Below are 25414 nucleotides of genomic sequence, written 5' to 3'. Positions count from 1 at the left end.
TACTAGCATTTCTCTGAGGCAACACCTGCTGCTTTGTGCTATTTTTACCATGTGAAATTGCAGGTTTTCTCGCTGAAACTCTATTTACCTAGTAATGTACTACATAACGACTTTGATAGAAGCCTTTTGCCAAAACACTAATCTGTTCTTTTACATGTTACTCCATAATTTGGGGACTGAAGGGAGGAAAATATATGCATGTCTTTTCATAATCGTGTACTATATTTGCCAGCTCCTTAAAGTTTCTGTTGTCCATCGGGACGTGTATGCACTACATGACAAACAGAATATAATAAAATGGAAAATACATTAAAGTCCATGATTTTGTGCCAATTTGCTTTTCATATTTTCCCAATTATTTTGCAGACCAATAAACAGATTGCCTCTCGGTCTGTCCCAAGTGTTGTGGAAATTTAGCGTGCAAACTGAACATTATCTGCGCCATCTTGCCTCTCCCCAGCACCACGCACCGCGAATGCACGGCCGCCATTTTAGGCACCCCACTCTCTCCCCGCTCATTTTCGATCACCAGCGCTTTCCCCTGGCGCTGCGAGCATCCCCCGCGCGCCGGCCACCCCCGCTCTCTCATACAGGCCATAAACCCTCTCCTTCTGCGCGACCCTGCTACGGAACCACATCCGACCGACATCCCATACATGGTCATGCCTCTCCTTTGATAAACCCCTTCCTCTGCGCCCCATTGTCCGAACTGGTCCCAGGCCATCACCTAGCCCTGCGGATGCAGTTTATTGCCCCTACTGTAAGGGAAACACCCCGCATCAAAGGGATTACAGTAGATCAAAGCCCCTACCCCCTGAGACCCGGCCGGTTGCACACACCCCCGGGAATTAGCGGAATTCCCTGCTGCGCGATAGCCATCTCCCACTGCGGGTAGGGTGGGAACCTCTACTGTAACTATGTGTGGGATCGGATCTGAGCCGGGGCTTCAGGGGATGTTCTTTCAGGCATCAAGAGAATCTCAAGAATGTACTATATGTAATAAAGCAATAAACCGGTGTATAAGAGACCAGGTCTCAGAGATGCGGTTAGAGCACCTCGTGACGATACCTTGCTGTCTGATCTGATGTGTTCTGCTCCGACGGAATAAAACTTTGTTTCCTGCCTTCCAGTCTCGGGCGCCTGCCTCTTTCATTGGTAAATTATCGAGTGGTATGAGAGGCGATTACCGCCGGGCAAATACTTGAAAGGTTATCGACTGAAACTGCCGCTACCATTTAACAGTGTTGCCCTTCTCATAGAGGGAATATCCTCTGTCTCTGACCCTCTGCCCTCTCCTCCACCCTGTTCCATTCATTTATTTTAATGGCCGCTCTATGCCCCGATCCAACTAAGGGGCCCTGGTACCAAAAGCAAATCACAAGATACATATCCAGGCACCCTAATTCCAAAAGCACTTCCTTAATCAATGAGAACCAGCACGTTATGCTACATGTCGCGAAAGCTTAAATGCACAAACACATTTAAAGTGGTTGTTTACAACAATTATCCTTACTAAATAGCTTTGGAAATTAAATGTATCTTATGATATGTTTTGCAGGAGTTTTTGATAGGCAGTGGTGTGCTGCTTAACATGTTTGGGCTTGGGAGGGTTTGGGTGACTGCACAATCCCTGGTGACGTGGATGGTTTAATGTTAAACAATAAGCATTGATTTGGCATCATCTTGCAGTGTACACACCACACCATTAGGTAGATTATGTGAGCCATAAATGCCCTTGGTAGAAAAATGAATGAAATGAAAGGACACATTTGCCAAAGGTTGGGTCCTACAATGTTGTTTATTGTTACTCCACAGGTTTTACCCATTGGAAGCGTTCACAGTTACAAGCTTGGGATCCTCTGCGTTTGAGTCTTGTGTTTCAGGGCCCACTTGCACCTGAGCAGTCCGAGTGGAGCCGGTGGTCTTTGGCCGGCCAAGGTGGTGGTGGTGTCCAAGTGAGGACGCAGCGTTTCTACTGCTGGACTCGCCGAATGGACTGGATCTGGAAAGTCTGGGCGTGAGAGCCCCACTCCCTCCAGTGCTTGTACTCTCCGGCATGGTGGTCACTCTCCAGGATGTACTGGTACCCACGGTATCCAGGGTATTGGTAGCAAACCCAGCTGCAACAGTAAGAGTTGAAGATCTATTATGCAGCACTTTAGAGGCATGTTTTGTACACTGGAAAGAAAATGCCACATGCATTCTCTCCCACTCTCTTTTCAATCCTTTTACTTCTGATCTAGAAGCAGATTTATTTGTCTCAGCAGCGTCAGGGAGTCCCCAAAAATCAGAAATAAAAAATACATACATTTATACATAAATATAGGGGCTTTGGTTCAGCACACTGCATTGCATCCCTTAGACTGTTCAATCGTCTTTCGCATTTTGCTTCCACCCACCACTGCATAGGGCAATTGGTCAGCCCACTTCCGCCATTGGCTCTCTTGGGCTGTGAGTGACAGCATTTTGCCTGCTTACTTGTGTACATTAGCCTGAAAAGAAGTGCACTTCCGTGCCAGGGCTGGTTAAACTTTACCAATGTTTTTTTTTCTTTCCACTTCTTTAATCTCACGTACTGTTCCATTTTAGTTGAATGCACCATTTCTTTTTGTTTAAATTATTTAACATATTTATTCATGTCAATGGCTGGAGGATTAGGTTGCTGCATGTTTTGGGTTTCCTTTTTTGTGGAGTACATGCTTATAATAAAAAAATAAGAAATATATTTAACCATCGCACTAGCCTGTCATGGAAAAAAAAGTGCAGAATTTTTCGGTTCACACGTGGTGGAGCAAGTGGATCAGTATAAACACCTGAGTTTAATTTTTTGGAGAAATTTGAATTGGAGTGCGCATGGGGATGTCATTAAGCAGAAAGCCCTATTGCAGGCAAGCTGTCTGTCCAGATTCAATGGTCGATTTGGGGGCTATCCCACATCCCATTACTAAAGGCCTATGAAGGGAAGATACCACCGTTAGGCCTGTATGGGGGAGTGGTCTTTTATCTCGATCCAACCTATGAATGGGACAGACTGGAAGGGGTAGTGCTTAAAAGACTTCTATTGCTCCCCCCCAAGGTACCATGGTTCAGGCTATAAGGAGAGAGTTCAGGCTGGTCTCTTGGAATATGGCGGCCTCTACTCTTGCCCTAAGATACTTTAACACATTGTTGGAGGATGATGAGGTGGTTAAAGTCTCCACATTGTGTTGGGAAGAGATCCAAAGTAGTGAAAGGATGTGGGCAAAGGCTGTCAGAATCTAAATAACTGCAATTAAGAACCTCCATTTAAAAAGGGTCACAGTTACATCTTGGCTTCCTTTTCCAGGCAAACAAGCACTGAGAGTCCGCTGCTATGGCGTCAGAATCAATCGATCTATTGTATTTCAAGAATAAATCATCCATTAGTTTCTCGTTTGCCACATTCGGCCAGGATAGTATTTTCCCTTATTTATCACGGTTACCAGACCCATGCTTAAGAAATGAAATCTTAAGGGTTAGGGTGGTATATAATCCAATGTACTCATCCCACCCACAAAGGACTAGGGTGCAGAATAATATTGGTCTCAGTCCCTGCCCTTTGAAAGTTAAATGTACCCTTATGCATATCCTTATGGACTGCGTCTTTTATCTCGCAAATCAAATCATGTTTTTAAGACCTCTGTTTTTTAAATATGATGTTCTTCATAGGAACAAAGTGGCGGTGTTATTGGCTGAGATGCGACATTTAGATGTGGCAGTTGGGATTGCTCGATTTTTACGATCTGTCAAACAAAATTTTAAAGATGAAATGTAATGGGTTGGGGGGGCAGGCAGCTAGGAGGGGGGTTCTTTTGAAGGTTTTAATTGTTAAGTGTGTTTTTTAGAATGTTTTAAGGACAAATGTCTAAATAAACTTGTTTCTGAACCTGAACCTATAGTTTTTCCGGTGGTTGTTTAATAGTTGTCGTAAAATGCACCATCCATTCATGACACCATCTCTATGAATATCTCCAACCTGTACTTAGAAACTTTGATGGAGATCACTAGTAACAACCCTCGAGAGAGCCTATTCGAAGGCACAATTGGTTAAAGTGCAAACGGTATATCTACAATAGAGATGTAAGAGATTTCTTTACAGATTTTTTGGGGTTGATCATCTGTTCTCTCTTATCTTTGTGGATGAACAGGTAACATGTTAATTGGGCAAACCTGTATATGTACTTAGGTATCGAATCCTGGATCAGACCCCTGGTCTCTAGGGATGAGTTCTCAGACTTGTCAGGCCTTTCACAATAATTCTGATATTTCTCTTAAAAAGAACTTTGCGTGTAGCATCATATGGACGTTTGCTCATTTATTTCACAACTATTTCTAGCACAACTATTAGGACATTACATTTTTTTTTATTTGCACCTTCCAAAAGATGGACTGTACATAGTAGTGCACGATATATTTGAACTTTCCACTTTGAGCAACTACATACAAAAATAATTCAGGGTCTAACTGAGATACAAAAGTGAGAATAAGAGGATGCTGAAAGCACGTGTCCTCAGAAGATAAGTGGAGGAAGGGCTGGGTTGGCGCTTCCCAAGAGATGCGCCTTCACCTTGTAATAGACAGTATCAGACCACAGGAGGTAGCCCATATACCACAGTGAGACTGGGGCAGTACATGATATCTAACAACAATGTCTCATAGTGGGATTCATTGGAAAGACAAGTTATTTTAACGCAAACCATATCAACAAATAACGGAGGAATGAATCCATACAGAGAGGACACAGGGAGACCAAGAATGCAGGAGAGAGTTATATTTTCAACACATGATGGACATATTACGTCATATGTACATATCATATAAGTTTGAAAGCACTGTGTGACACTTAGTGAAAGTGTAACCAACAAAATACTGTGCACAAGTGCTCGTGGAATTTGTGACGGCGCAAGTGACACATAAAGTGGTATGTACAGCGGTGAAAGGGCGCAACAGAAAGAACAATGGTACATTGGTTATGTCAAAGTTTTAGGGCATTTACACAATTGATGAAGAAATTATAAAGGAACATTAGAGCAAATGCCCATGGTACAATGCGCCAGAACTAACGCTGTGGAAGTCGACGGCGTTTCGGCCTGTAGTATTCTAGGCCATCATCAGGACTGGTTACAAATATTTGGGGCAGTGAATTACGGAGCCGGAGGGCTGGAAACGGCAGGAACCAGCCGAGTGGGGGTACGGGCAGGTCCGAGGGGGTCTTAATTGGAGGAGGAAGAGGACGCAATCAATGGAATAGAATTGAGGAGGCGATTGAATCGTCGGGAGGTGGTCCAAAGTAGGGTGCTGGCCGGTACGAGTCAGGCGGCGAGTGGTGTGTAAGGACCCCGGGGTCCTTACACACCACTCGCCGCCTGACTCGTACCGATTCAATCGCCTCCTCAATTCTATTCCATTGATTGCGTCCTCTTCCTCCTCCAATAGAATACTACAGGCCGAAATGCCGTCGACTTCCACAGCGTTATTTCTGGCGCATTGTACCATGGGCATTTGCTCTAATGTTCCTTTATAATTTCTTCATCAATTGTGTAAATGCCCTAAAACTTTGACATAACCAATGTACCATTGTTCTTTCTGTTGCGCCCTTTCACCGCTGTACATACCACTTTATGTGTCACTTGCGCCGTCACAAATTCCACGAGCACTTGTGCACAGTATTTTGTTGGTTACACTTTCACTAAGTGTCACGCAGTGCTTTCAAACTTATATGATATGTACATATGACGTAATATGTCCATCATGTGTTGAAAATATAACTCTCTCCTGCATTCTTGGTCTCCCTGTGTCCTCTCTGTATGGATTCATTCCTCCGTTATTTGTTGATATGGTTCGCGTTAAAATAACTTGTCTTTCCAATGAATCCCACTATGAGACATTTTCACCTTGTAATAGACGTCATCAGTCATTTTTTGTGGTGGTTCTTGGGTCCCGCGATTACCTTGCCCCTGCTGATATCTGCTCCTCTTGACTGCTCTGGCTTCTAATCTGCGAGGGGTAGAGTGCTGTTTCACGGTACCTCTTCTCTGCACACTTTCTTCAGTCTGTTGTATTTCTTCCAATCAATAAGACAAACTAGTCATAGTTCATGCAAAAAAAAAATACTATAACCAGAGAGGAACCTGACTAGATATCCAGGAAACTGCGATGGTCGCTTTTTTTCAGTGTTAGCATCTTCAAAGAAGCATTAACTGACCAGCACCGTGAGGACTTGTCTCATATGTACATGCAAGGGGTTTTGAGGACCAGCACAGTCAGGACACGTCTCATATGTGGAGAAGTGTGGCTCAATGGTTAGAGCGGCAGACCTTGATGCAGAGCACTGGTCCGGGACCAGGGTTCGATTCCCGCCGCGGCAGGGTCTCGGGCTATAAATTCCTCGGACCTGATATTCTCGCCTCAGTGCCTATTCTAATCATGGGTCCCATGCTGCTACTCTGGGCAATAGCTTGCTTAATCTCCACAACGGCCCCAACAGCGCAAGGATGCCTGGCTTCACCATGGGGGTGCCCAGGAGTGGACACTTCACACGGATAGCCAGGAAGGGTTCCTACAGCGGTATGAGTACAGCGCTGAGATACCCCTAGGGGTGATTCGGCGCTATATAAATACATACACATTTACATTTACATGTGCCAGCAAGTGGTCGTGAGGACTAGCACCGTTAGAACCTGTCTCACATGTGCATGCAAGCGTTCGTAAGGACCAGCACCGTTAGAACATGTCTCATATGTGTATGCAAGCTGTCGTGAGGACCAGCACCGTGAGGACTCATCTCATATATGCATGCAAGGGGTTGTGAGGACCAGCACCGTGCGGACATGTCTCATATGTGCATGCAAGCAGTCGTGAGGACCAGTACCGTGAGGACTTGTCCTCATATGTGCATGCAAGCGGTCACTAGGACCAGCACCGTAAGGACACGTCTCATATGTGCATGCAAGCGGTTGTGAGGACCAGCACCGTGAGAACACGTCTCATATGTGCATGCAATTGGCCGTGAGGCCCCAACCTTGGGAGTGGGGCTGTTCAGCCAGCCCAGCCTGATGCTGTGGCCCTTTCTGAACAATTATCCTCACTTCAAGCCATTGGGTCCTTCATCCTCCCACTCCGGATGGTTTGCGCTTTCCCATCTAAACAATTTCCAATGCAACTCTAAGAAATAATAATGGGGATTCCAGTTACTTTTGGCTCAAAGCTTACAGGGACCCGGAGAATGCAGAGCACAGAGGGAGTTCAGTCAAACCCTTTGGCGACAACATATAGTTACCGGGCCCATGAAATAACCTACCAATATGGCCATGCCAGGCCCATTTTCCAGTGTCCATTAGTCTATCACATTAACAAACAGGAGGAGTGGAGGCTGATGGCCCCCCTTAGGAGCTGACCCTATGAAGGGGGTCTGACAGCGGTGCCAGGAAGTGAGGAAAATTAAGTTAAACTATAGAAAAGTTAGCTATGGGGTGACTGTCCTTAGAGGTGGATGCAGCTTATCAGTAATTAAAGGGTTGTGATGAGGTAAGTAACGAATATGTAATAATCTCATCCTACATGTTATGGCAATTAATTCCTGATCTCCCAAATTCCTATTTGGTATTAGTCATTCTGATCTGATGGAATAAAGTCACATTTCAAAGCTTAAAAGGCTTCTTAAACAACAGGAAGCAGAGGTGACACTTTTAATACATTCTGCTGTTATGTAAATGGTCAGGGCATCAGAGCGAGTTGACAAATCAAAATTGAGCATCAAATGTAAAGTGCATTCAACAACAGTAATTACTTATAATTATCTGATGTAGAGCTTTATTGAGATATATCACCCCAGAATCAAAGCAGAGATATGTAAAGGCACATTATCCCTTGTAAATGAATGTTGTGTAGATTAGATGTTTCAAAGCAAAACTCAAAATAGTACCACATTCTAAAGGAAGCAGATCTGCATCATGACTGCGGGGTTCACCATGATTGAGCTTTCAGTTGTGATGCAGTTGAGAGGCTTTGAGAGTCCATCAGTGTAATCATTATGATTTGAAAATATGGGTAACTCAAAACAAAACTACCCATTTCTCCTTTTTTTCTTGCTCAATCTCACTAATATACATATGAGTGAACAAGCGCTTTATAAATAAATAAGTAAATATTTTCTCTTTCACCTTTTTTGATTGTCCTATTTGCACATCCTGACAGCTGAATTATAGACGGTTTCTAATCTAGGTTTATTCTTTTGATGTGCTCTGCCCAGAACTGGACATAGATAATGCCTTCAGAACTAGTCACAATGCTCTGTGTACACTTTAACATGTAGACTCTGGCCAACAACTTCAATGTGCACTTTAAACCCCCTGATGAAATGGTCCTCCATCATCATGTCTCCATCAACAGGTGCTTTCTTCCAACTCCTCAACATACTTAGACTCTGCAACCCCATTTTCTCAATCAGCCGTATCTCCAATCAGCCCAATTCTCTGAAATGAACCAAATTATTCCAATCATTTTGGTCTCCACCAATATGTATTAACTCCAGTTGATATCACCTTTGCTACAAATGCACTGTTCACCTTGTTGCGCACCAACGTCACAATATCGCCACGATGAAGGCTGTTCCTAGTGTCTAATCAAGTTCCTCAACCTAGTTGTGAAGATGATTACCAACTTACCACCTCCCTACATGATAAGTAGTATCAATTTCAAATGCTCATAGCATTCTTTGTCTCGCCAACCTGCATCTTCTAGCTGCTCTAAATCCTTATATGCAATGTCTCAGTTCAGAGCCTACTCACTCCTGGACCCGCTGGACATTTACATAGCCTTTGTGATTCCTCTGCAAGGAACTCCTACCACCTAAATGGCCCAGAGCAAAACTTATCAAATTTTCTCTTTTCTCACTAAAATTATTTTTATCTGTATTTCACAATCCCTTTCTCAATCGCACGTGTGGTTCCTGTAACCGTTGTCTACTTTGTTCCTTAGTGCTATTTTTGATAACTATTAGCATTTCTGTCAAAATACTTCATTCTCACAGATAAATACAAATCAATAATCCAGAATTGGACACACTACTGTAAAAGGGTCTAAAGAGCTCAAAACTATAATCTAGAAGAAACCTCCTGAAATGGACACAATTCTTCAAATGAGGTCCCTAGAATGCAACATACTACTCTAGGGGTGGCAACGAGAACTGGGCACAATGCTCTACGTACAACCTCACAAATGATTTACCCTTAAGTAAGAATCACTCCCTGTAGAATTGGAACCAAGTGTTATGGTCAGTAACTTCTCGTTTCCCTCCTCCTGTCGTGTTCAGGGTCTTAGCTAAAGAGATGTTAATGAGGGCTTGCATTATTAGACACAAAACCTTTCCTCTGATTTTCAGAGATGATGGGAGGAAAGTAAAAAGGAGGCCACTTACGCGCCAGACTGGACTTTCATTGCTCCAACCTCGTTGTTGCACCAGCCCATGGCCTGAAGAGAGGGGTAGTCATCACACATGTCCCACTGGCGCCCAATAAAGTTCTCTTTCTCGAAGATGGCCAGTTTGGACTCCTTGTGACTCTGTAGGTGGTAACAAGAAGAGAAAGCTTGTAGAAGTCATCTGCTGGGAAAGGTCAAGAGACAGAGAGAGTGGGGAAGCCACTCGAGTGGAAAATGTTTGCAAAGTTCTTCTGTATGCCGGGGCTTCTGAAATGAAGGAACTGCTGAGGCAGAGTTCCAGATATCTGTACCTGATATGTGACTGACTGTTCTTCTCCCTACCTAATTTGCAGCGTCAGCTGGCCAGTCAGGAAATCTCTCTAATGGTCAGTTTGCCTGCTTGTACTAGAAGATGCCATTGCTAAATGTGTGTTATTATAATTATTTATATATTTAGGCACTGATAAAATGTTAGTACACAGCAGACAGAACTACTGTACTAAAGGCAAAAAAGTAGGACATTGCATAACAGGCAGATAGGATGGGTAACACGAGTGATTATGATTACATGTAAAGTGCTATTGTGTACCCGATAACAGCACATACAAAACAACCACCAACACAAATAAATGGGAACACATGTAGAACTATACATAATTACAATTTTAGTACATTGAGGGTCATAGGTTACTTTTTTCTTTCAGATCACAGTAGATAGTAATTTGAAGTAGTTTTATACTCAGTGAGTGAGGGGCAAGCCCAGGCATCCAGTGGCAGAGGGTTCCAGCAGATGAGACCTAGAGGGTAAAAAGCTACGAATATGGATGCAGAACAAGGTGTTTTGGAAGAGGCCATAATGTTCTGGTTGGCAGATGATTGATTCCTGGAGAGGACCTAGTGAGTCAGAATATCAGCAAGATAATCATAAGCCATGGACTGGGCCAATGATAAGCACAACTCTCTCTTGTGCATTATCATATATACAGCAGGGCATGTTCTAGTCTACCACTCTTTCTAAATAAACTGTCAGCAGAAACTCAACACACCAACAAGTCACCCAGACAGCAATAAAGCTCACTTCTTTTGAAATCGGTGACTCTGGAAATGGGTGCAACTATCATAAGCGTGAAAATCTCCTCTATGTCTACATTGTACATTTGGACATTGGTGCCAAGCTGCCCCTCTTCCAAATGCTAGCCATGCCACTATTGATGCATTGTGCCACACGCAGGGCCTGATTCTCAAAGGGCCTTCGCTCTCATGGCGGAAGCCTGCAGCCGTCGGAGAGCCTACGCACTAGGCGCAATCTCCGTGGTGGGAAGTCTCATTGCGGAGATTCCCTCCCGAGTGCTGAGACTCGCCCATGACTGCGGGGCGTCTGCCACATGTGTGGAGGGTCTTTAATAATCAGGCCCTCAGTGTCAATTGTATTTCAGTCACACAAAAAATCCCACTCACTCCAAAAACTGACACGTTAAATCCCTGTAAACTTGTCTCCAATTTTTTTGCTCAGCAGCACAATTCAGTATTTAAATGTCTCCCTCCGCCATGCCTCAACAGCACAAACAGATCTCCCTCACTGGATGCAGTTTGTTCAAAATGAAGCTTTTCAGGAGGTGGTCCTCGGTATGTAACTCCCTATACTGACACTACCTATGCACAGCTTTCAAGGGCAGCTGCAGTCTCAGAGGGCATGTAGAAAATGTCTGGGCTAGGCTGGTAGGGGGTAAAATTTTGAAAACCAAAAACTGGGACATCAGACAATCCTAGAATTAGGACTGCAATTTGCATCGGCAGAGGGGCACAGAATGACATAAATGAAAGCGCTCACCAACATAGAAAAAACACAGGCACTAAGGTAATTAAATGCAGCTTTTCTGATAAGAGCTGCAATTAATCCTGCACTGGAACACAGGTGAACTTGCCTGCGTCTGTGTTCTGTCGACCCTCTCTGAAAACCGAGGCGTGCTTAATTTACCATGAGAGATGGTGGAAAACTAGGGCTGACCCAGCAAATCTGGGCTGCCTGGTCACCCTATACCTAGGCCTTTCCCAGTGCTTTAAATGGAAATATAGGAGTGCAGGTGCTCACTATTTAGAGTACGTGTTTTCTCCTGAGAAGTACCAGTACTCTCCCATTAAATACATTGCAGCAGTGCTGAGAAGTGCAGGTACTCTTCTTTTCAAATGAAAGAAATGCAGGTACTCAGTACTCAATCAATCAATCAATCAGAGATTTGTATAGCGCACTAATCACCCCAGTACCGACCCATTTAAAACACTGGTCATTCCTAGAGGTGCCAATTACGGAACTGAGAGGTGCCCAATTACCACTGCACCACCGACATCCCCATCAGGCATGCAACAAAACCCTAGAGCTTGCAGGCACGGAGGACATTCAAAAGAGACACATGGTGGCCTGTCCTCATTTGAGAGTGTTTAAATCCCCATTCATTTAATCTCTTTGCTCACCCAGTGGAAGGAAGAGGTTCTATAGACAAGGCCTCACTACCCTCTCTTAGGCATATCTACAGCCCCAGTAAGCATTGCTCCTGGTGCCCATCCAGGCATGTGCCAGGGCCATGTATGGTGAGATACCTCAAGCTGCTTCTGTCAAAGCCTGATTCCAGCTCAGCGGGGAAGTATTAGAACAGGGCTATGGTAGGGGTGATGCTTCTTTGTAGCAATGAAAATTACTTATCCTATCCTATATAAAGTGTATCTTTGCAGTTCACATATTCCTGAATGCTCCCAGCGGTGAGGAGACTGAGGGACAGAACGCCCTTTTCCTGACCTGCTCTCTTCCATCATGCCCCCTCCACCTTTGGTGCCTTCGAGTGGTTTGAAGCTGTATAAGCTCTACACGAGCACATACATGCCAAAATAAGAACCTGACCCCAAACCCAATACAGCCATAATGCTGAATCTATACCCTAACTCAATGTAGGCAACTGAACAGGACACACTAGATGCACCAAAACCTTGAGGCCTCTATGATTTGTTGTGCCTAAGAAGAGAAAATAAACAGAACAGTCTCAGACAACCAACACAGCTCCTACAAACACAACTCATTCATCACACTCACAGAGGTTAGACAAAAGGGTCCAAGCCCTATCTTCTCTAGGGGAATTCCTATCGCTTACATTTTTTAGGCAGAAGGTGTCAAAACTTAACCCCACCCGAGTTGGGAAGCCTCACAAACCAGAGCTCCCAGAGGCCGTCAACCTCTGCACCAAACAAAAACCACACAAAATAAAACAGCATATTAAGATTTAATGGGAGTTCGATTACTTTCTAAGGGTGTATCTGCTGCTGCAAATTAGCCTGTGCACTTCTCACCATGAACATGCACTATACATTCACACATTTGTTATTTGCATTACTCAATCCTATAGCAGCAGTCGTCTCCCACTTAAAACAGGTCTGGTCATCTACGGAAGTTTTACGAAAAGGGGTGGGGGGATAAGTAGACAGACCAATCTTGCTATAGGTACAAAGTTAGTCTTCAGGATCTATCTTCTAAAAAATATTGAGAAAGCAGAAGCTACACTTTCGTGAACTCTCTATAGCCAACATTGATTGACCTCTAGATTTTGACCTTAACAGGCAAGGTTCTCACATTTAAAGTATTCTACTGCCTAAGCCAAAACGCCAAACTATCATGGGAGGCGCGATGGGTCAAAGTATGTTGATTATTCAACATCATCTATGCTGACACATTTGTGGATTATGATTTTAATAATCATACAGCCCTATATGTGTGTACAGTTCCATATATCAAGAGGTTGATATTGTAGTGGACAATCCAGATTTTACTCACCCTTTGTAACATTTCAATCAGTTCCAGTCAGATGCAATGATATGCTAATGTGCTACGTGAACAGTATTACAAGGATCATTTTAGAATTCACTGGCAGCATTTTTAAACTATGAAAGGTTAGTAATGGCTGGTATTTAAATGAACATGAATAATTTAGAAGTAGTAAAGGACTAAGGCAGGAAATAAATAATGGCTTCTCATAACCGGGTTTAGGTACTTACCTCTAGAAATATTACAGCCAACTTTTGTTGACGTTCCGGGGTGCACTAATACTTTAGCATTATGTGCATGTTATGGAATATTGAAAAGATGCTAGCACAAACGTTCTCTGTAGATTGAGTTCCTGTTTTAGTGGCTAGCCATGTTATGACATTCCCAAAATCCTTTCAGAGAATGTTATCTGCATCCGTAACCCTGCCACATAAATGTGGACATCATGATCTGGGCACACTCAGACGTAATGCACTGTAATGTTTTCTCCATGTTGGTTGAATTGAAATGGCCAGATGTACTCTACCATGCTCTGGTACCCAGGTGTGGTTGTGCTCGATCCTACACCAAGGCCCAAACTAAAGGTAGATGGGCATACACCTCTTTTAGTAAGTAACTCTATCCTCCTCTCTCATCTGCTGCCCCCTTCTCTGAGGATTTCAGGCACAAACCAGAGTAACTATTGGATGTGGAAAGCAGCTCTGCTAATGAATTCCGAATGACCCTTCAAGATTTTTCTCTTTTACTACATGCATTATGTGGTGATATTTGTATTGCACAAACCTAACTGTATAGCAAAGGAGTGCTACATATAGAGCATAGACCCTAAGATATGATTCTTGATCAATTACAAGGGGACAACTTAATGTAGTCTCCTTATAAAGTAGCGAGGTAATGGTCTTTCTGAATTGCAGGTGGGTTGGAGCCATTGTAATGGTGATGGGGATATTGCATCAAGATGCTGATCACATGGATTGAGAAGGCCTTCTTTCTGGGGGTTTTCTTCAGGCTTTGCTTCATCTTCAGTCTAGTGATGCCCTTGCTCTGGCTCCTGGTTTGCCATTCATCATCTGAGGTGGTTAGTTTCTCTTGTAGGTATATTGGGGTGCTGTGTCTGAAGGCCTTGAAATGATGCAGCCAATATTGAAAAAGATCTGGGCTAGGATTAGGAGTCAATGTAGTTCCTCTGGGGTTGGAGTGATGGCGTTGAACTTCTTCACGCCTCAGATCATTCATACTGCAGCATGTTGAATTCCTCACAGGGATGCCAGAATGGTCACTGGAAGACTGTTGAGCAAAGCATTGCTTCCAACCAACTGGGACTGGACTAAGGCTTGCAACCATTTTCCTGAAGTTGGTTTTGGGTAGGTAGGTTAATTTTTTTCAGGAGGAAGGGCTGTTACAATGGTTGCCTTGGTGATATTCTTTAAGAAAAAAAGTTTGCCAGAGGTGAATCCAACTGACTTTGCCTTGACTGTGAAGACATCTAGGTAATTCAAAATAACCACTCTTGTTTGGTTGTTTGTTGTTGTTGGCAAGCAGGATGAATGCAAGTGTTATACTAGAGATTGACATCTAGGTCCAGATTAGATTGAGGCAGGTTTTGAGTCACTGATGTCATAAGCAGAAGACATTTTGAGGTAGGGTTATGTTGTTAATGTATTAGTGGGTCTTAACATTGTTGTGGGTGAGTAAGTCTCCACATCTAATAGCAGATGTAAAGAAAATAGTGGAATGCAAAATTTATATGAGCAGCTTCAGAGGAAGGTGGGATGTTACACCTCATTCAGGACACCAGCATAATACATGCAACTGCTTCTTGCTTGCCACCAATTAATGCAATTTTATGGTTCTCAACCCATGGAGCTAACTTACCAGTCTTAACAACAGAACAAAAGAAACTTGTAGTACATCACTGGCACGTCTATGTCCATTAACAGCCTCATTCACCAAGTAGAGATCCCTTTGCCCATATTGATTTTACAGATCTTGGGGCACAGACGTGTAACAACCTCACATAATGTGAAACTACCACCCTTCCAGAATGGTTCCCAGCTCGCTGCTGAGTTGCTCATAATGTGCTTGTTTCTGAGAAAAACTGTCTTGTACTTACAGCTGAGCAGACAGGGCGGAAGGACATCAGGCGCTCGATGTGGTAAGCATTGCTACCGCTCCAGGCGTCCCATCGTGGGTACTCCCCTCGCTCAAGGATAAACTGCTGTCCGCAGAAGCTTGTGTGCTCATAGCCGACCCAACTGCAACAAAGAGCAAGACACTGCTGATGACAGAGCACCCTGATACAGACAACCTCATCACTAAGCAGATGTTGACGTAGGAGCAAGGTCTGCATGCAGGGACAGACTGGATACCACCAGCAGCAGACAGGATGCCAATACAACCCTTTCCCCAATCCTATACCAGATCGTCCTGCACAAGTACCACCATAAATACCACCTTGCCCAGAGAGGCAGGTGCAGGCAAATAAAACAAGCCTTTTAGTGACATTATTTAAATGGATGACATCATACGTCAGAAGGAGCCGTGCACAAGAGTGTTCCATAATGATTTTTTTGTGCTAGTAAAACTCTCAGTGTATTGTCTATGCTAGAGAAACCTACAAATGACTGCGATACATGTGAAGGGATAAATACGAGCTGTGACATAGCCTTAAATCAGCAGTGGCACAGCTCTGGAAGCTTGGATGCAGCTTACCTATTGGACATTTCCTGTAATAGATTCATGGACGGTGTGTACCTGTCTGCAGGATTGGGAAAACTGTGAGTATTAAATCTTTGAGCCCGAGAAAGTCAGTGATTCTGGAAATGATGAAACGTGTGAAGATGTTTACACAATAATAACTTTTCTGTGTGATTTTTTAATCAGAGTATCCTAGCATGTTCAATTTGGAAGAAGATGAGCTTCCCATGACATTTAGTCTGCAGTCACGTGATTGACTGGTGTGCGCACCATTAAACCGCTCAGTGTTTTTAGTCTTGTACGATAAAGACTTTTACAGTATTTAAGTATACATAAAAGGGTATTTTCTAAAACCCCTTTCATACTTGCTGTTATTTTACAGTTTTTCCTCGGTGTACTTTACCAGATAGTTTATTTGTTTCATGAGTATTGTGAACTGGCTTGGCAGTACTGTTCCTAGTGGTATAAGAGCAAGGCTGACTTGCATATATATGGATGCTCCCTGTCTGGGGACTAGGGGAGCAGAGTGAGTAAATCAAAAGTGAACTTGAATATGCCTCAGAGTCATTACCAGAGAATGAGATTAATTTAGGAATTCCACCCATCATTTGTGTTCTTTTAAACTGCTTAGTCTCATGTTGGCGGTGAATGCTTGGACACAGCCTACTTACGCGCCACATTCCACCTTCAGGGAGCGGATGTTGTCGAAGCTGCACTCCATGATATTTGGGCACGCCGCTGTGAACTCCATCCTCTTGCCCTGAAAGTTTTCTTGGTCGTATACGGTGATCTGGGAGACAGAAACCAAAAGCAGTCTGAGCATGTATAGGGCAAGATTTACTGAAGCTTTGTGCTGGTGCAAAGCGATGCAAAGTGACGCAAAGCAACGCAAAGTCTGGCAAGGGTGTTTACTATGCAGAGTATAAGCTGTTTTGCATTGGGAAGGTTTAGCACGAAATCCCATTTGCTCTGCTTTGTATCATTGTGGTGTTGCTGGGGCGGATCAGCACAAATACTCATAGGTTTCGACGAAAAGCCTAATCTACTCAGATAGTTGCATCAAAAACGAATGCCTCCTTAAAACAGGCTTTAACAAGGGGGAAAAAAATGTATCTCAAAACTCTGCAGCACTAATCGGTCCAAGGCGTAGGATTCTTCTGAGTTTGTCTAGGCAAATTAATTTATACTGGAAGGGTATGCTCCATGTACAAATCCTATAATAGACAATGCATACGCACCTCTGTACCATGGTGGGAGACTGTGGGGTTTATTTACAAGGTGAGAGCGCCACCAGAACGTCAATTTAAGCGATGTTCTGGCTGCGCTATACCCCTCTCCATATTTACAAAGTGGTGTTGAACCACTTCTTTGTGGCATAACACCGCCTTGTAGATACGACCCCTGTACACGCATCAATTAGCGTGAAAGGGGCATGCAGGAGGTGTTGCTGTGGGCATTCCACTGCAACACACATTGCTTTATGGCGCTGCCGCAGATTTACAAGGTCTGTAAATCTGAGGCTGCGCCAAAAACCAACGCCAAGCAAAAGCAGGTGTTAGAATGGTGAAACGAGGAGAAATACTTTTTTCTCCTCATTTTTGCTTTTTTATGAGTGCTGCATTCTGCAGCACAAATAGAAAGAGCAAAACACCATTAATGATTGTTTATGTTCAGGAAGAGACACATTCCTGCACATAAACAATCATTAAATAATGACAATTTGATGCTTCTATATGTGAAGCATTATGCAGCACACATAGAAGTAACAAATCACTATAATGGATTTTTTATGTGTAGGATGGTATCCATTTCTGCACATAAATAATAATTACCTGCAACGCAGGGTGGTGCTTCCGTTGACGATAGGCAGTCATTTTAGTGCCAGCGCTAGGGAAAACACAGAGATGTGTCGTATTGTTGTAAATACAGCACATCCCTGAATTTTGGAAATGTCAGAGAGCAGCGCTGTCAAATTTGCAACAGCTCCGTGCCCCGACATTTTATTATACATATATCCCTGTGCATCACACAAGGCAGTCTGCTTGTGCGCAAGCACAAGGGATGACAGCAGCAGCAGGCCAGGCTTTGCAAATATGACTCGGCATTGTGTATTTCCCTTGCACAATGCAGCACAACAAATTTGGTTGCTGCGCTGTGGTGCATGAAAAATTTGTAAATCTGGCCCATGAATGATTAAACTAATGTTTGAATTAATTAATATTTTGTAAAACACAACAGTTACCCAGAAATAGGGTTTTCTGGTGTTAGCAGGACAGGATGGCGAGTAAACCTCAGGTAAAAAAAAAAATCTAAACGAAAAGAGATGGGTTTAAAGAAGCTTCCAAAACTTGATAAGATGTAGTTGACATCTGAAGTGGAGCAGCCATGCTTTCCTGGCTTTACAGTTACCACTGCAACATAGCAGCTGCCCATGCAGGCCTTTTAATGTTTTGTGATTTGCACCAATGCAGCATGGGTTGAGCAGAGAAGCCTGAAAGGAAATTAAGGCTTGCAAAGAAAGGTCAAATGAGGGCTTACAAAAGCAGCCCTGCCTGATAGGATGTCAATGGAGGTGTTTGAGACTTCTTCAGATTAAACATGGCTTGCTTACACCCGGAAAAAGGCAGGATGTAACATTTTGGTTCCAATAAAGCGTTGCAGTAGTCTAATTTAGATGCAACCAGGTCTTGAGTCAGAGTGTAACTACAAGAATTGGGAAGGAGCGTGATTTTTTAATGATTTTCATCATAAGAAAACATATAGAGGTCAGTCTGCTGATGTGAGGCTCAAAAGAATGATGGTTGTCAAACAAGGCGCCCAGATATCGGGCCGCCTGGACTGGTGAGGGACTACGTACAACAACCACCCAGTAGATGACCATGGAGTGGAGTTGAAGAAAACTATAATATGTCTGTTTTGTATGTGTTTAGACAAAGGAGCTGACCTGCATCCAGTTGACTGATGCACATAGCCCACTTTTGAACTGACACATATACAAGAAATATTTGTGTTTCCATCTAGCCTCAGGATGAGCTGAGTACTATCCGCATAAGCATAGAATCTCAGAATAAATACGTGGATTAGATGAGCTAGAGGAACCACCTAGATATTGAAAAATGTGGGACGTAAGGTAGATCCCTGTAGGAAGCGACAGATATCCTCTGTGAATTGCGAATAATAAGGGGCAAGTGACACCACCTGAGAACAGTCGCAGGGGGTAGCGCACTAGTTAACGACAGGCTGGCTTTTCTAAGCCAGCAATCTGCCTTTCACAGTGGAGGCTGCTATGCGTCCTTTGTAATGAGTGACAGCACCCTGCTGCGTAGTGTGCTGGAGGGATCCATAGAACCCATTTTCCCCTCTTCCAAGAGCTGCACCTAGGGAAGAGCACTGACTGTCTGCCACCCCTATGTGACGCCCAGTCAGTGCACCTCAGGACGGCCTCTGTGTGTGCCTCTCTGTCTGCATCTGAAATACTGCATAGGAACAGAGGCAAAGCATTTGCTCATTTGCATGGGATCATGTCCCCATGCAAATCAGGGAATGCCTACTTGCGGTTGCGAATGCCCACATGTAGCATGATTTGTATTACAGTGCCCGTGGGCACACATACCTATTAAATACTTGGGGCACGTTTCATAAAATAGCCTGTAGAGTGGCCTTTCATCAAATTCTAGGGCCCTCTAGCACCTGGAAACTTTAAAGGCTGTATTTCCACTGAACAAGACACCTGATAAAATAACATCAATCTGAACATATAAACTCATCATAATTTAAGAATCATAAATATACAAAGGATTTTGCCAAGAGGATCTGTTCATACCTTCCAGGGCCCCATGGGGAGTGGGTTTATCTGTGCCATCTTCTCAGATATGGGCTTTTCTGTGAATGGTAAAATGCAAGTACAAATGAAAATGAGCAACGTTTTGTTTCATGTAGTCACGATCTCACCCCTGGTACCCACCGCTCCCCAGTATCCCCCAATCTTTGACAGACCTTTTATCTCACTAATAGACGTGGTCATTGAACATGAAAGAGTTAAACAAAGAGCAATGAAAAGACAACACATGCTGAATTACAGAGGATGTTTGAGGAGTGTTGCTATCAATGGTGCAGTGGCACTAGGACCCATGATATTACATTTATAGACATAAGAATATGGTGTCTGTTTTCCATCCTTATGTTAGGGCTCACGGTGCCCTTTGTAGCTTGAGGGGGCTACCATTGTGAACCAGCCATACAAAGAGATTTGTGATATGCTGACTGGGGCTTAAGCATCTTGATATATTTCTGACTGCTTGAGGCTGTCTCAAATGCTATGGTTTTACATGTAGGTACATGCCAAGTACCTGCTCCCCTCCATTATGTAGCACAAGCCCGCCATTCTGAGACAATGGTACTCAGCCCAAGGGCCTAAATTGTTATCCAGCTTCTCAATATCATTTATTTGTAAGTTCATGTCCATTTTTCATTTTGAGAACTGATCATCTTTGTATATCAACTTCCTGAGTGATCTGTCGGCCAACCCCTTCTCCCTGTGGCTCTTCACCTGTGCCTACAAGTGATGATAGAGGTTTGGGGGCTGTTTGGAATTAATACAACAGGCATTATAAAAAAGGTGAATGAAGGTGTATATAGCCGGTTTGTACCTTCTTCAGCCTTCTGCTGGTTACGTTGGTAATACTGCACTGATTGGACTTCTTAAAAACTCATCAGAACTTCTAAAAGCCATGTTTGATTCAGCAACACGTCTTTTATCAGGAAAGAGAAAGCTTGATCACATCATGTGGTGCAGAGAGATCTCCATTCGCTCCCAACTGAAGCCCAAATTAGTTACAATTTTGGCTGAACTCATATTCAAGGCGCTCCATCACCAAAAAACTTCTCATCACTCAACTTCTTTAAAACTCTTAAGAAGAAAAAAAAATCTTACAAGTAAGGGACTATCTAAGACTGGAGTCTATTGGAAATCCGATCCCCACTAGGCTGCATCACATTCATTCTCAAGAGCAGTTTGTAAGCTGTGGAGCTCTCTCCCTAAAGACCTTAAGAGTCAAGGTGATCTCCTTAAGTTTAGGAAAAAAATACATCTTTCTTGTTCAACCACTTTTTTGCAACCAGTGCTACAATTTAACCATCATGCTGATATCTCTAAAATGTTTTTATCCATAATATTCACTTGAGACAATGGGTTCTATTCCTACCGGTAAATTTACACAGGCAGATTTACTTATTTATAAATTTAATCTAGATGTAAATCTACACCTTTTTTGGATAGTCACCATTTTTAATGGTCACCACTTTCTGAATGTAGATTTACACCAAAGTGTAGAATTACGTCTCCACTTCTTGGAAACAGTGCATGGAGACCATTAAGGCAAAGGAGATCCCTACCACTGGCAAAGTGCTATATACTGCAACTACAATACAATATAAGACCCTTCTGGCCCACACTAACGTTAATACCACTCAGCGGTTGGTTGGGCAGTTGATTGTAGTTCATACAGGTTGCATAATAATTCCCTTAAACTGCATGACAGTCTTATGCTTACATAACACAACATGGTGTGGGTTCTGTCCATCGCCCAGTAGGTTACCCGTTTACATTAACCACTCATCACCAACTGAACAGGCATGGAATAATTGAAGAGATCTTCTACATGCCATTGACCAATGGATGAGTTTAATTTAGTCCACCACTGTAGGTCCCAATAAGTTACATACTATGACCACTTTTTGACAGGTCACTATGACAATCAGATGTGGGATGATATTACCAAAGTCTATCCCACCATTTCTCACTCTCGCCTGTTTCTGCTCAGGTCCACAAACTTCAAACAAAATATTTCAGAATGGGCAACATTTTGAAGTAGCCAGCTAAGTGGACTATAATCATAAGAAATACCGTAAATGGACCTGCAAAGCTTCTAAAATCTGCCCGCTGACTAGAAATCATAAAAGTGCGTGCCTCTCTCTCACACCTCTTCATTAATCACACTACTAATCACTGCGTCGTATAACACGATAGCCACAACTCGGTGGTCATCATGCACAGCATGGAAACACCTCCCACACAGGATCAAAACAAAGACAACACACTTCCAACCAAGCACCCTATATGGTGCAGTGTGCTACCCATGTAGGCTAATGCTTTAGTGCCCCACCTAGGGGTAGTAAGCGCTATATAAATGTTGTAATACAATACTATACAGTTCAGAGATCACCCCCATTGTAGGGAGATCTCCACCACTAAAGTGGAGCTCTCCCTATAGTAAAGTATAGGGAAAAATGATAAAGCTTATTAGTTTAAAAAATATGTGAAACATTTCAATATAAAATACAACCTGAACTATTAATATAAAATGTTATAGCACATTAACTCATCAAATTTAATGTTTATTGAATATTTAGATAATTTAAATATATTAATTTAATCTACAAACATTATTTTTCAAACAAAATTTTAATAAAATCTCATCCTCACTAGCATATCTACTATTATTAATGTAAAAGTTATAATTAAGAATATTTCTTTAAAGTTTAAGTGAATTTAAAAAAAGTTCTTTATTAATTTTTAAAGAGATAACATATTTGATTTGCAATTTAATCTAACTGTTAACACTGTGATAATTATATATTAAAAGGTTAAATTGTTTAATTTATTTATTTAACATTATTCCATAAACTGTGTTATTTTAAGTCCTGCTTCCTTTATTTCTGGGGGAGGGGAGGTGTTGCAGTACCTGTGAGAAGCCATGTGTGGTGCTAGATGCATTTATGACTGTTCTGTGGCCTTTTGGGTTATAGTAACTCTAGAAGTGGAGTTTGTGAATAGTAACGGTCTTACGTTTATGTGAGTGGCTCCTTGTATCAGCATGTCCTTCCCGAAACCCCTCCTTACCTCTCTCTAAACCCCTCTTATTTATGTAGTATGCATTCCTCATTTTCCAGCTATTTCCCCCGCTCCCGCACACATTTACTACAATGTAGTAAATTTACATATGTGGAGATCTCCCCATAGGGAATTTAGGAAAGATGGAAGTGGAGATTTCCACCTGTGTTTGTATAGCACTTACTACCCCTGATGAGACGTTGAACCTCTAGGTTTGTGAATTGTTTTTTGTTGTTGGTAAGTAGCACTACTTAGTACTTCTTATATACATATTACAAAATGTAGCTTGTCAATAAGGCGCCATAAGTCTATGTGACTTTGACAAATCATTTTCCACTGAAGTTACTAATTTGTTACCCTCAACTAGTTCCTTTCACTTCTACTTCCGATGCGTCCACTATTCAGTTTCTAATTTTTGTACAAACAGAGATAATTTATTTGTGTTTGTTTTTATGTAAAGCGCACTAGCGCACAGCCTGGGGAGAGCAGTACTGTAGAACCATATTAAACAAATAAATACAAATACACCTGAATAAATTTGACACGATCAGCCCTATGCAGCCTTTGCAACGCTAACATAGCATATACCCCATGATTTTTTCCAGAGAAAGGTACTTGCTAGCCAGGGTGACCACCTCCATCCAGATCATTATGGCACTGTTTGCCTTTCTGGACGTTTGTGTTTTAACCTACTGCATTCTGTGTGTTCCAGACTTGTTTTGGTTCCATTGGACTAATCATACCAGCACATCTGAACACACTGGTGCATAGGTGAAACGTTCAGGAATGGAGACAGTATCCATAAGGACTTGGAGTGAAGTGGTCACTCTATTGCCAGCATAGTAATTATGGCTAATCTTTAGATGTTCCTTTGAGAATTGGTGTGTTTCTGAGAGTTCTTGAAAGTACATAACCTAGTCCTAACTCACACTCATTTGGATGGGACCGCCTGCCTTGGACACCTCTTCAGTAACATTACAAACAAAATGTCTCCTCTTGACTGGAATGGAATGCAACCTGAAAACCTTCCCCACTCGCCATGATATTTTAAATTCCGTTTATTTAAATCGGATCACACTCAACACCACTCCAACTCACCTTCCTCGGAGAGTAAACAATACTAGCTTCCTCAGCAGCTTTCACCATGAAATACTGTCTAGTATATCTGCTCTTTTGGCTAATACACACATAATGTTATATAATTGGTCGGTCGTATCGTTGACCCGTCGGGACAGCGGTCGGACTCACCTCGCTGGCTCTTCAGTGCTGGTCGGTCCATGGAGCGCCTGCCGATGCCGTCCCAGCCCAGGGCGGGCTTTATATAGACGAGGCCGGACGGGGCAGCGAAGCCCGCCGTCAGCACTCTGCATTCCCATCTTTTGTTCTGGGCTTATCGGCGGCTCTGTGCCTCGCGCAGAGTGAGGTCTGATGGGCGCGCGCGACCCGGGGGCATCAGTGACGCCATCTCTAGGCCTCCCATTCTCTCCCCCCGGTAAGGAAGGGTTCTCTGTGGGGAGCCGCAGTGCAAGGCCCGTCTTGTCCAACCAGTCTATCACTCTTTGTGTTAGTTGCGTTTGTTGTGTGTGAGGTATGCTGTGTGTGCTGTGCAGTGTGGGTTGTTGTGCTATGTTATTTTATTTTCAGAGGGGCATGGTGTGTATTTAGGTCAACGTTTGAGGAACCCGGAAAGCTAGCTCTTCTACTTGTGGAACATTCCATTTGTCTAGTTACCCAAGATTTGCAGTGGACTCAATTGCAACAAAAGGGTTTTGGACTCCGACTTGGATTTGTCCAGCCTATGAAATGGAGCAAATGATTTTGACTAAATGTACGAACACTAAAATAAAAAATAGAACCCGTTAAAAATTACAACCAGTTACAAGACTGAACATGGACTTTTCTCTACATTAGTTCAATAGATGCAGAACAACCATATGGCAGCAACTGAAACCAGTAGATCCCATTTGGAACATGCAATGTGGAATAATCACCATTACCAGTTAACAAAACTGTGTGATTTCAGTAAGATAATCTTTATCCCTGTGTCTCGGTGCCCTTGTATGCCCAAATCGGGAGCCTTTAGAAGGGACTGAACTTCCAGAATTCAGCTATATGAAGGAATTGACAAAAACATTTGTATTTTGTTAAAATGTGTTTTTAGCGTTATTAGCATTTATATAACACCAAACTGCAACGTGTATGACAGTTGTGTTACCTTGAAATTTTGGCGCAATTGCATGCCACCAAGGGGTCCACATACCATGCTTAGGATCAGCGAGGCTGGAGGGGGGCAAGGACCTTAAAAGACAGGGACTAAGGTATCAGGGACTACAGGGCTATTTATGATTTTATTTATCGGACCCATTTCCCCCCCAAAAATTAAAAAGTGTAACTGCAAGCCACAGAATCTTCTTCCCACTCACTCAGCACACACGGTACACTGAATCACTGATGGGTTCTTTAGTGCATGTGATGGTGTGATGGATCGAAGGCACCTGAGGGTATTGTTATTGTCCCGCTAACTCCCATCTAACCATTGTCTCTACCTAACCTCTCCATCTGTCCATCAGACACAA

General features: G+C 42.9%; 1 protein-coding gene across 1 annotated transcript; it reads right to left on the bottom strand.

Moving 5' to 3' along the window:
• Positions 1–1779: 1779 nt before the first annotated feature.
• Positions 1780–24171, bottom strand: CRYBA1 (crystallin beta A1). Its single transcript, XM_085649200.1, has 6 exons — positions 24087–24171; positions 19770–19828; positions 16618–16736; positions 15363–15504; positions 9437–9579; positions 1780–2120 (listed from the first exon to the last, which is right to left on the bottom strand). The coding sequence occupies exons 1-6, from the start codon at positions 24115–24117 to the stop codon at positions 1973–1975; spliced, it is 642 nt and encodes a 213-aa protein (XP_085505326.1). The 5' UTR covers positions 24118–24171; the 3' UTR covers positions 1780–1972.
• Positions 24172–25414: the final 1243 nt, after the last annotated feature.

This window comes from Triturus cristatus, chromosome 3_2, assembly GCF_964204655.1.
Source record: "Triturus cristatus chromosome 3_2, aTriCri1.1, whole genome shotgun sequence".
In the NCBI taxonomy this organism is placed as follows: Eukaryota; Metazoa; Chordata; class Amphibia; order Caudata; family Salamandridae; genus Triturus; species Triturus cristatus.
Note: the sequence above shows the minus strand (reverse complement) of the source record. Positions and strands in the feature narration are given on the sequence as shown.

What these genes read in the sequence shown, in the direction of transcription:
- CRYBA1 (XM_085649200.1), bottom strand. Translation starts at nt 24,117, where the DNA reads ATGGACCGACCAGCACTGAAGAGCCAGCGAG. An exon ending in TCCCCATGGGGCCCTGGAAG is followed by an intron (nt 16,737 to 19,769) that starts GTATGAACAGAT and finishes TCTGTCTCCCAG; the next exon opens with ATCACCGTATACGACCAAGA. An exon ending in TCCGCCCTGTCTGCTCAGCT is followed by an intron (nt 9,580 to 15,362) that starts GTAAGTACAAGA and finishes TACCACCTACAG; the next exon opens with AGTCACAAGGAGTCCAAACT.